The 12,719-nt window shown below is 39.4% G+C and overlaps 1 protein-coding gene across 4 annotated transcripts in view; it reads left to right on the top strand.

Annotated features, from left to right (window-relative positions):
• BBX (bobby sox homolog (Drosophila)) overlaps positions 1–11,870 on the top strand; it is a 143,195-nt gene extending 131,325 nt beyond the window's left edge. For all 4 annotated transcript variants that reach the window (XM_010567319.1, XM_010567321.1, XM_010567320.1 and 1 more), the window contains 3 exons: positions 2,777–2,974; positions 3,647–3,839; positions 6,684–11,870. In XM_010567319.1, the coding sequence (XP_010565621.1) occupies positions 2,777–2,974; positions 3,647–3,839; positions 6,684–6,771 (479 nt within the window). In that variant the 3' untranslated portion in view covers positions 6,772–11,870. The remainder of the gene's footprint in view (positions 1–2,776; positions 2,975–3,646; positions 3,840–6,683) is intronic.
• Positions 11,871–12,719: the final 849 nt, after the last annotated feature.

Genomic DNA, 12,719 nt, shown 5'->3' with positions numbered 1-12,719 from the left:
AGTTAAAAAAAATAGAGGGAAGACTCTCAAGTCTCACTTCAAGGATTAAGAAACCTTAAAACATGGAGAGGGAATATGCTTGCTGCACCTTGAGTTTGTCAGCCACCTTCTGCTGTTTCTTAGTCAAACGTGCCAACATCCTGCAACTAATCTGTTGCATATTTTCTTAGTTTTATGTCTTTAATAACTATCACCTCTTTTTATTTTTACCTTTCAAAATCTTGTTCTTATCTTTAATTTCTTAAGCTTTTTGATTCATACAATATGAGAAAGAAAACAAATGTAAAAGGGAGCTGTCTGCTGTATTGACCAATCAAGTTAATTTCCAGTGACCTGACATGGCCTGTAATACACAACACATCAAATTAAAAACATAACAAATCAGGTTTCTCTCTCTTGTGTGTTGTTAATTGTTTGAAATCATGTCTTAAAATTTTTATTGAATGTAAAAAAAAAAGTGACTTGTAATACTAATATTAGAGCCATTATAAACTCAATCAAACTAGAATTAAACAGCACTGTCAAAGTACTATCTAATTAGAGCAAATCCCCAAATCAGAATTAATAAATAGTATTGGACTACACCCAAACTATTACATTAATACATAATCAAAGTTTATGAATTCCCAAATAAGAAACCTAGAGAGAAAGCTGCCCATTTAATTACACATTCCAGTTAAGATTTTGGTCTCAGTCAGTGCAGTCAGCTTATCTGAACATCTCACTGTTAGCCCAGTTGAGTTACTTAAAAGTTACATTTGCAGTCATTGGCGCTTCAACTGAATTGGACTGTTATGGGGCAGATCTTTTCTTGTGATTTTTCTTGCTCTCTTTACAAAAAGTTTTACAGCGCAGCTCTGCTCTGGAAAGGTTAGCAGCTATAGCTAAACACTGAGAAAAGCTAATTGAAGCTGTGTGCTTTTCTTCAAAATAAAGAGCGTGCACAAGTTCAAAAATGTTTTACAAGAGAAGATATGAAGGTGAATTAAGAACATAAACAAATCAAGGTTTGAAACATTTCCAAGTGTTTCTACACATATGTACTAGATTTGATTGTATTCTTATGCTATAAAACATTAAAAGGTCCCTTCCTACTTGAAAGAGCAGAGAGCAACAGCTAACAAGATAAAATGGGTTATGGCTATTCTCTTCACCCAGTTGACGTCCTCTCACAATTAACATTTAAAGAAGCTAGCAAAAGATAGAGGTTATATTAACCATATCTTTGAATAGGAAGCTCATTAAATCTAAAAAACCAACAATAAATAAACAGTAAATACACACTAAAATGAAAGAGGGCAAAGTCCATGCAGGCTGCTTGGCTGTTGTGTGCGGTTTGTGGAGTTGGGTGCTCCTGCGTGACACCACCAGTCTCGGTGTAGGGGGTTGGTCTTGTTTGGTGCTGAGCCCTTCTGAAAGAGCAGTTGTTAGCACTCCAGCTTGAGTTTTGTGCATGTAATTTTTGCTGGTCCTGCCGCCCAGAAAGTGAGCAAATGGGTCTTAAATGTATCTGTAAAACGGGAGGAAAGATTGAAGGAAACTGCGTGGAAGAGAAAGCCAACTGTAGACACAGTAACAGCTGTGAAATATATAAAGGACTGTGGCAAAGAGATGGGGTATAACCTGACGGGTGGTAAAGAAAATAATGAGTTGAAAATGCAGCAGGGGAGATGAGGTGTAGGCATTAGGAAAAAATAATGAAATAACTCAGGATGGCAGTGCACTGGGAAAAAGTACCCTGAGGACTTGGTGCAGATGCCATGAGTGCTCCCAATTTCCAAATGGGTTAGACAGGCATCTGTAAGAAATGACTTGGGCATTCCCTTTGCTACCTGCAGTCTCTTTCTGATCCTAGCTTGTGGTGATCATAGATGGGGTAGGCCTCATAATGATTCTATCACAGGAGCAAAAAAGATGTCCCAGATTGAATTTGTGGACTAGTGATACCCTATGGTGTCAGATTGACGGCTCTGCACTGATCTCAGACTTTGGAAGCTTAAATACATTTTGTGGTTGCTGTCTGACCAGTTTCTTCATGAACAAGATTAAAGTGACTGTTTAGTCGTGTGAAAATTTGTGATCATCTTCCAGTTCAGGGCAGAAGGCTGCTTTGAAGCACCAACACTGGTACTGTTGAGAACGATTCAAACGATTCTTCCTCACTCTCTGACTTTATGTAGGCAGTATTTCCATCACAGTATTTTATCCTGTGCTTACTTTCTTTTTTTAGCATTCTTGTCTTCAACTGTGATCCAGTTCTGCTTTTGTATTTGCTGCCTTTTGGGTGTTTTTTAAGGTTTGTTGTTTTGTACAAGGCAGCATTTCCCTCTGCTTAGAGGAGACGACGTAGAGTGATTATAGAGAGAAGACTGGGAGTTAGTCAGTGGTTTCTGAATTCTGCTTGTGAGTCCATCTGTGAGCTAAGATAACCTTATCTGAGGACCATTATTGTTCCTTAAATACGTTTTGTCTCTAAGCTACTTGCTGGCATCTTCTGTTGCAGAGTGTTTTATACAGACTACTGTACAAACTGCTACTGCCCGTCTCACAGTTTCCTTTACAAATATTAGAAACTTGAATCCCCTGGGATATCTTTAAGAGCTGATGCTACTATTCTTCTGCAAATATCTGCAGCGTTCAGATCATATCTTGCCATGGGTTATGCTCTGAGTACCTGTGAGGGAATGCTTTATGTAGATAGATGCAAAATGGTAAATGAGCATAGCTAGTAGCTGAATTATTCTACGTGTAAAACTGCATTTTTGTCCTCTTTCAGCCATACTCTTAGAAGACAGAAATTCCAGTGAGTCTGCCTGGAAGAATAAAATTTCTATATCTGCCCTAAACACTCCAGAGCCAGCAATGATGCATGAGCCTTTAGTTGGCAGCCAGAAAAGGAAAGCAAGGAAAACCAAGATTACGCATCTTGTCCGAACAGCAGATGGTGGAGTGTCACCAGCAGGAGGGACACTAGGTAAGGAAGTTAAGAGTTTAAATCTGCTAAGATTGAATGGTTGGAGAAGGTTTTGGAGTACGAGCAACCTATCAGGGAAGTATTTTTCAGTTAGCTTGGTTTCATACCTGCTTAGAAAGGTCATTCTTTAAAATGCAGGTATCAATCAACTGGGAAATCGGTGAGTCCATAATGGCCAACTTTTTTGGTTTGAATGCCCAAATCTGTCTTCTCTCCCTGGATATTTCTCTCTAAGAACTGAGAGCTGATACAGAATGAAATGGAAAACAGTTACCTTTCATAATTTGTTTCCAGTCCAGCAAAGAAATGACACTGCACCTACTTATAGGATGTAAAAATGAATTCCATAATATGACAGTCAATGCCACAGTCCTTGCAGGGGTCCTCTGCAGTTAAGATAATCTTTCGGGACTTCTGTGTCTAAAATGTACATAAAAGCTCTCTTGCCTGACCTAAAAGATCAGTTGAATGCAAAATCAGTAAACTGCTTCATAAACCTTAGTACTGTGCTTCTGCCAATAGCTTGGGTCAGAAGAGGTTGCAGTATGAATTGGATTACACTTGGAAAATCGAAGTCCTAAAGGTGAAGATTCTGTTAACACCAGACTAGCGTCAGTGGGCTGCTGTGAATTTAAGTGGTAGATTTGCAAGCTTAACTTTCTTTTATTGCAGAGGAGAAGCCAAAAGAGCTGCCACAAAGTACTCTCCAAAAAACATCAAGTGCAGAAACAGATTGCAACAGTGAATGCTCCAGAAATGCAGAGACAGAAGAAAATCATAGTATTACATCAGATATGCCAGCGGTGTCTGCATTTTTTAGCTTAGCTGCACTGGCAGAAGTAGCAGCCATGGAAAACGTACACAGGTATGGTTTTCTTTTCCCCTTGTTGTCTAAGTGAGTAGTATGTGGCTGCCAGCTTGTTCGGAAAGCATGTGAATTGCAGACTGTTTAATTTGGCCTGTGTTTCCTCTTCCATAACTTTCTATGAATGTCTGTTTTATACCACTCGCTTAGTAGTGTTAAGTCTTCATCTAAATGACAATGTGATCTATTTCAGTAGTCAGTGAAGTGATCCTCCTTGGTAAGCTTGCCTACTAATTTTTGTGTATAAACAGGTTCATATGTTTCTTGAGAACCTAATGATTGAGGGTTTCTAATTATCAGGTGCCATTTGTCAGATAACATTAGATTTAAACAGCTGTTGCATACTGATTTGCATTTTTCAGTGGCCTAAGACTGTGGAGAGAATTTCATATAACTTCAGCTGAAGTTTTTATGCTGAACGTGGCTGAAGGAAGCTAATTTGTTATTTTTACTCTTGTGCCTTGTTGTGTAGGAGGCAAAGCGTCTGCAGAATGTCATGGGGCAGAACAATTCTGGGTGATGGAAAGTCATATTTGGGTTGGTCCTCTCAGTTACCAAGTAGGCCATCTATACAGATAAGGTGGAGAATGTGCAGGTTATGTAGGTCTGTTGGATCAGCTCAGCGTGGTCAGATCCTGCACCCTAGACCTGTGATGGGATGAGATCAGTGACAGCAAGTCCTCCTTGGCTCTTAATTATCCAGTATTATTCTTGGATGCTGCAGCTTATTGGAGGTGAAACCCCATCCTTTACTGCAGTGGAAAGTCAGTGAGGAAGTGCTGGGACAGTTTGAAACAATCACAGCCTCAGCAAATGGCATTTGACGGATTGCTGGCTGCCTAAGGAACTCCACAAGGCAACAGTTGATGAAACCATTCACAAACTCAGTTTACTGTTGATCTCATGGCCCCCAGTCATCGACCAACCCAGTCCTGTGTATTCAGGCTGTGCATCAAACATTGAAAGGCTTTTTAGAAGCTCAGGGGTCCTACAAGAAAAAAAGTCAGGTGAACCCAGCCTGCTAGCTCTTCTCTGGAGAAGCTGTTGTCTTGGTTAAGCAATGTTGTTTTGGGTGAGAAGTGTTTTCCCACTGCAGTCAGCCTGGCCTTTCCTCCCAGCCTTGCAAAACAAGTGTCTGCCATTAAAACAGCAAAAGGCTGAACTCGTTTCTGTCATCTTCCATGGTCAGAAGCCACGAAGTGAGACGTGGGGAAGTGCTGTGCTAAGCTCTGCTCTCACTCACACCCTTGTGGTTTCATTGATTTCCGTTAACACTGACCAGAATTGCACAAGAACAACAGGATTCGCTTCGCTGTGGTTTTTCCCTCTTTGTTCCTCTAAGAGTTCTTGTCCTCCTCTTGTCCATATTGAAGTGAGCTAATGTTTTACATAGCCTTCTGCTTGGGTCTGTCTTTAATACTCCCACCTTTTGTCGTCTCATCACGATGATGCTGCTAGATTAATGCAGCACCTTCCACGAGGCCTGAAAACACCAAACCAGCAAATGTCCAGCAACTGTTGCAAACTCCATCTTGTAACGACCCCGGGGGGAAATGACAGCAGGGGACGACTCTTTCCGAGCAGAAACTTAGCCATAGCTCTCGCAGGCTTGGCAGATGGAAGTCAAAACAGAAAACTAAATCTGATGGGCTAGATGCTCCTCTCATTTCTACTGTCGACTGTTTGTTATCTTTTGCAACTCAGTTCTTTATTTACAAATAGCCAGAAATGAAAAGAACAGCGTTAGAGGTTTGCTTGATGTGGTTTTTCAGTGTCTGAATTTAATTATCAAATAATTCTACAGAGCCTTGAGCCATGGAAGCCAAACTCTTTTTTAACTGTAATTAGAGTTCATCTGGAAGTGACAGCATGGTTTTCAGTTGAAGGCTTCTGTTTAGCTTTATTTACCTTGAGCATACCCCAGTTAAGTGCTGTAAGCCTGAGCTGCATTTTGTGCAAAGGCCACTTCATTGCGCTCCAGTTATGCGAAGCATGATAGTACCTCCATTTCTGCTGGGGTCTTAGCTGTGAGGTAAAGTGGCCCTTGCGTAAATAAGAAGTGGGCCCCAGATTTTCATTGCTGCAAATGACACATACTGTAACAAAAATAGAACCTGACTTGTGAGATTAGATAACAGGCAGTGACGTGCTTTGTGTATGTATTTTAAAAGACAAGCTGCAAAGGAGCTCTCCCAAGACCATCTGCTACAATGATTGATGTTGATTTCCAGCACATAATTCTGGCGCAGTTTATTTTTATGATACCCTGTGCCAGGGGATCATTTGTAAATTAACGCTGCTGTAGTAATGAAAGAGATGTTGTGCTGGGCTGATGAAGTGTTAAGTCATGAAACTTGGAATAATCCCAGTGTGCAACTCTGCTGTTGGGTATATTTCCATATTGCTTAAAAGCTGGCTATTGACTCGCATTAACATGACATGCCTCTGTGCACTTACCTTCTTTTGCCACACATGAGCTGCACTTTCCGCTTCTGAGGGCTGAAGTCACTCCCTTACAAAATGAGTACAGCCCTTGTGCGCTCTTAACTTACTCTCCAGCCATGCATTTTGTGTTGTGTAGTCAAATACCATCATGTCTTGGTTTTGCCTGACTTTGCATTGCATTGCAGGTTGCCCTTAGGATATTGTGTTACTGTTGCAGGAATACCTCTAAAAAGAGCGTATAACAGCAGTTTGTGGGCATCTGTAGCAGCAGGGAGTTATGATGCTGTAATGTTGGATGTTAAATCATATCATGTGCAGCTTTCCATCCTTTCTGGTCTGATAAAAGCACCTCCAGTGCTCCAAATAATGATGGGTGGCTTTTATTTTCTTCTTTTGCAGAAGTCAGAGGGCCACACCTCTCCCACATGACGGACAGCCAAATGAAATGTCTCAGGCTCCAGTGCTTATTTCCTGCGCTGACCAGTGAAGCTCCACTTTATTGTAAAACATTGTGCTTTACCTAATATCCTAGCCTTGTCTTTACCAAGGGAAGCTAGTCAGTCCATATGATGGAAACTATAGACTGCAAGCAAGTGCTTATTGTTCTGAGTGGCCCAGAATTCACTGGAAGCCAGATGTTAGCAACTTGGGCCAGGTCCTCAAATCGGAACCCAGTATGTAGGAGGGTGATATTAATTGTCTATTAATGAACAGAAATGGAATGATCCCAGAGCTTGCTTTCTATTGAAGGCTTTTAAACAGTAAATAGGTGGTTGGTGTGAAAAAGGCTGCCTTTACTGTTAGCTCACACAGCATCTCTTTTACCAACCAGAGAGTACGGCAACTAGTTTCGTATAATACCTAGTTATTCTAAATGAAAATGAAAAAAAAAAAAAACAAAAAAAAACCAACAACAACAAAAACACTGACGCACTGCACTAGTTATTATTAGATATTCTTAGTCATTTTTGTACATGAAGATTTAAGTTCTAAGATGGTTTATATTAATAGGTTATGCCTACGTTTATATTGTAGAATGAATTTAAAACCTGTTCCAGAGAACTCAAGGCAGCCTGGACAGATGTACCATTGTTAGCGATGTTTGGGCAGCCATGTGGTCCAGATGTTCTGCACTTTTATATTTGCCACCGGAGTGGTAGAGTTTACTGGCAAAAATTCTGACAGGCTATGTTTGGGTTTGTTTCTTTTTAATTTAGCTTTGAATAACCAGGATGTTGTGCATTAGAAAAAGGAGTGTTGTATGGAGAAGAAAATACTGCAGATATTGACTTGTCTTTCATGCCTTGGAGGGTTCCTTTATTTTTGCATAGATACCTGAGCGACTTGGTGAAACTTTCCTGTAAACAAAAAGTACTGCAAATGTGTTTTTCAAAAGTGACCTTAGTATTATTTCACCATTCTGAAAAACCTAAAACCGTGACTTTTCGATATACATATACACCAGTACACATACCTTTTACATTTTACAGACACTGGCATTGTTGTAGTTACTATGCACAGTCCAAATCAGCTTCAGAGTTTGCATAAAGGGCCAATTACAGTTTGTGTTGGTAAAGTGGCAAATTGTATACAGATAAACTACAACTGAAGAGTAACGTTTCACTGAATTCAGACTACCAAACAGATCCATCTGCCAGTTTCTGTCTTTGCTTATGTTGAATTTTTGTGTTTTGCTCTCATAAATACATCCCAAAAGCAGGCCAAGTGTATCACTTGGCCTGTTATATTCGCTATCTTGACTTACACTATTGTATAACCAAGCATTGATTCCTACCAATAGATGCAAAACGATCATTAGTAATTGATCTAAAGCTACAAATTCAACAGGGTACTTCTTCTATAGCACAAGATGTTTCCCTACTTTTTGCGTTGTAGCACAACAATTTACCAAATTGGACTCCAGCAATAATTTTCTATTAGTCTTCGTCATACTGGCTGAACTTTTGATAGTATTAGATTGAGTTTTAAGTTCTTGGAGTTAAGTCTTTAAATGATGCGAGTTTACATCATTCTATCAGGCATTCTTATTTATACTTGACTGAATTGATAACGTGTTTTGGGGTTATTTTATAACTAATTTGATGTAATAGCCATATGGACAGTAACTCTATTAATGCTTTCTAGGTTTAGCCTTTCATTGTTCTAGTTAAGTGAAAGTCTTTGGTTCAGTGTCAGGAAACAATATACAACATACCACATGAGTTGTAACAAAGGATTAAAGGTCTGACAAAAGACAGGTAGCTGGGGAAGTGTCACTGAAACAGCACCATCGAGGATGCATGTGTTGGAAGAAGGGAACAACAAAAGAACAACAAAATTCATGAGCCAATGAGTCAGTGAAAAGGCTTTTTAAAAATTCAGGTGAATATATGACTAAGAGCCCCTAGAATGCCATTGCAGCCTGTGGCAGTATTTTTAATAAGATTTTATTAAAGTTTTATAAGTTATTTTAACAAGACAGGAAAAATTTAAAAGACTTAAAACTGTTGGGTCACAGCAAGGTGGCTGTTGGAGTTTTGGACCACTTTATAATTAGCTGAAATCCAAATATGTTACAGTGCAGGCCGTTCACGTTGACAATGGTACTAACTTATTTCTCTAGAAACCTTTAGAGTAGATATATTTTTGTCAAAGCACCCCATCCTTCCTCGATTTAAATTTCAATATTGTTCCTGAAGATATTTCTGTATATTAATGGTACCTTTTTTAAAAGAAACAGAAAATTACTTTTTTCTATATGAATTAATATCTTACTTGATCTGCTTTTCCTTGACTTTCCCTTAGAGAGGGGGTAGGGTTGGGTCAGTTTACTGGATATGACTGTTTTCAGATACTTATAAACCTTTTTGTAGATATGCTTAATTTTTAAGCGATTAGGCACTGAGAGTAGCAGAAATCCTGCAAAGCTTTATAGTTCACTAGGCATTTGCCTTTGTTGGTTCTCTGAGTGATGTCTTGATTTCAGTAGCTAGAATTTTCCCTGAATCTACTAGAAGGGGTATCAGTATTTTCAGGTAACAAAGTCTGTTAGCACAACAAAAATTTCAGACCAATATCTTACTGTATTGGGGTTGGGTTTTTTCCTTGTTTGTTTTGTTTTAATTTTTATTAATTTCAGCTGCTTTTGTTTTGGAAAATCTTATTGCTATTGTGTGTACTTCAGTATACCAGCAAACACTGTTACCCGTTAACACATTGTCCACAAATGCCTCTAGAGAAGAAATTGTTGCACCTTATGTATATCTCAAGCAAACCAAAATATGATGCTTTTCTGCTTTGTTTATTCTGAATATGTTGTATCATACTTTACTGAACCCATTTTAACTTAGCTAAAGCTATCGATATTTATGCATTTCACATTATTTTCTGGATCTGAACCTGTGTATAAATCTTTCTTTAAAAAAAAAAAGAAAAGCATTTACCGTAGTTGTCCTCTGTGACTTATCCATGGGAGGGGGGGAATCTTGTCTCAAGTGTAAAATGCAGTACTGTCCCAGTTTCCTTGGCTTTTATTTATTTAGTGATCTTTGATACTTCATATGTAGTTTTGAGGTATACAAAATAAATTGTCGTAGCCGAAGCTACAGATCTAAGCAGCTGGGAGAAAATTACTGTAATATCTTCTTAATTGTCCTAGTACTGTATACAACTATGGGAAAAATGTCTGCAGAACATTTGAGATGCAGATTCTTATCCCCACAGTAGGCTGTTTTCCAGATATTAGACCAAATCAATCAAAAGTCGGATTTTCCAACCTAAATGATGCTATCATTCTAAAAACATCTATGGAGATTACTTAATGCTCTGCTTATGGCAGTAACTACCCCTTGAATGTGCTGTGATTTCAGAAATAGATATATTTATTTAAGATGACTGAATGCTCTTTTATACTAATACAATATCCCAAAGTCATGAGCAAGAGACTTCTTGGTAGTTTGGGTTTCTATTTTATAGCATTTGTGCATGACTTTTGAAAATAAAGTGATAAGCGTTGTTGGAAAGGGGCACAGGAACAAGGGACTGCTAAAAGTGTGTGAAGTTGTGGTGTTTAAATTCCAGCTTTGGTCTTTATTATTTGGGTGAAAGCTGCCTTTGTAGCACAAGGCTGAAGAGCTCTCTGCAGTTTGTATCAAGTAGAAACCCAAGAGAGTTGTAACTCATATCAGAACGAGGGAATGCCTTATAGATTGGATGCTGTCTTTTGGAACAGGATATTAAATTGAAGCAGTTTTAATTTCCACTGCCTGTTTAGCTACTGTACTGATACTGAACAGACTGAAGGCAACAGTTGTAGACGCGGGACAGCTGAAAGGGGATGAAAGGAAAGCTGGCCTTTGTTCTCAGTATGGCAACGTTATGGCAACAAAGGGGAATTAGGGAAAAAAGATAGATGTATATATATGTGAGTGTATGTGTGTGTGCCTGGGTGTGTACATTCTGGAAAAAAAAATAATGTAGGAAAAACAAAAACATGATGGGTCTACAAGAGACTATAACGTATGTTGACCCTTTGAGTGCACTCCCTTTTTTGAACGCTGAGTCTAATATGGCTACCTCTCCTAAAAGACTACTTTCGTTAACTTCCATTTGCTTTCAGGCTTGATTGTGTAATCTTTTCAGCCATTGATACCATTTGTATATCACTGTGTGCTTTACTTTCCAAGAGCAACGTTTATATAGTGCAGACAACGTAAAGGCTGAATATACAGTGGTAGCCAAACTATGTTGCTGGAGCATTTTCGTTTAACCTCTGCCATAGTCATATGGGTTGCAGGATGTGGGCCTGCTAGCTCTAGGTGGTTCAGTGAGATCGGTTTTTGTAACAGCAGAAAATGCGGTGCTCGTGGGGTGGTGGACTTCAGATACTGCCAGAGGTGACGCAGTAAGCCAAATGCTGCTCTTGAACTTATTCTGGAGTTTACGTTTGCAATCCTGATTTCGCAAGGAAACGTAACTGTGCAACTTGTGTGTTGTATACCTTACGTTATCCATTAGATGCTGTTTGTTTGCCGTGCTTGTTTGGTAGATTCTAGAGCTCCTAGTTATCTTTGCCATGATTTGTAATACTTGTGGCATTCTCCTTACCTTGTACATATTGTGGAACTGTCACCTACAGCTGCCAGGATGCTGAGGCACTTCAGGACACTGAGCGCCGTGAACGAGTACATTTAGGCTGTGAAAGAGTTACTCGCCTCCTCCCCTGAACTCCCCAATAAAAAGGCGCAGTGAGGTTTATGCTCTCACTTAAGTACTATTATAGTAATTTGTATACTCAGTATTTTCTACTGAATTGACAACTTTGAAGAAGCTTATGAGATGGATGTGTATTTTATGCTCCCCCACTAATTCTTCTAAGGCAGAAATCTAGGAAGACTTGACATGAGATCTCCACTCAGCAACACACCTAAGCTTACGCTGAAAACCCTCTTTACTTAAGGGCCAGCATTGTTGTTTGCACTGTGACAGTGCAGGAGCCCCGATTATGGACCACTACGCTCTTGGAGTTAAGCTTGGGCTTGCGTGATGTTCCTGGGGGAGGCACGTCATTGTGACCTAGGGCCTTCATTGACATGGAATTTTAAAAAAGACTGCAAATAGCTTAACATTTATTGAGTTCTTCCAAAGAATTATATTGTAGTTTCTGGGTCTGGACTGTTACCACATACCAGCAGACCCACGCTGTACTCCACTGGAACAAAACACATCTGTACAGGCTAACTAACCAGGCTTCCCAAGGTAATGGTCTGATCTACTCTTTTCTCCCTTACAACTGAAACCTTGTTTTCCCACACACACTGCTACACTTTAATCAGTGGTTGGGGCTTTGAAGGTGACAAAAGGAAGAGAGGCATATATGTGCATGTGTCTGCATCTGTGTATACATATGCATACACACACACATCGGAGTGCAGTGACTTGCAACATGTTCTCTGTACAAAAGTGTTCTCGTGTTAGGCCATGAAACAACATGAGGTTTCTCAGGCCATAGTTTTCCAACTTTCTTGCTAGATTTCAGTCTCTTTCCTTCACATTACACCATAAGGTGTGATTTTCGAAAATCACACCTGAAAAAAAACGCAGATCCTGCTGACCTGAATGCTACGAAAACCTTCTTTCTCAGCAGTGCTTGCTTTTAATAACCAATAGCTGTTGACAGTTTTAACACAACTGATTTGCTATGATCTTTCTTCCTAGAGCCCAATCCTTCAACTTTTATTCTCACACATAATTCCACCGAAGTTTGACCCAGTATTTGGCTTTATTCTCTCCAAAGCTTGGTGTAAACATGCCTTACAATAGTTCATCTCCATCAATGGTATAACAGAGCTACTGCCTTCTTAGATGTGTGTAGTTAAAAGTCAATAAGTACATTTATAGAATGTCATACTTTCTTCAAAACCCTCTAATTTGATA

The sequence above is a fragment of the Haliaeetus leucocephalus genome, unplaced genomic scaffold, assembly GCF_000737465.1.
Source record: "Haliaeetus leucocephalus isolate CR32 unplaced genomic scaffold, Haliaeetus_leucocephalus-4.0 Scaffold228, whole genome shotgun sequence".
Lineage (NCBI taxonomy): Eukaryota > Metazoa > Chordata > Aves > Accipitriformes > Accipitridae > Haliaeetus > Haliaeetus leucocephalus.
Note: the sequence above shows the minus strand (reverse complement) of the source record. Positions and strands in the feature narration are given on the sequence as shown.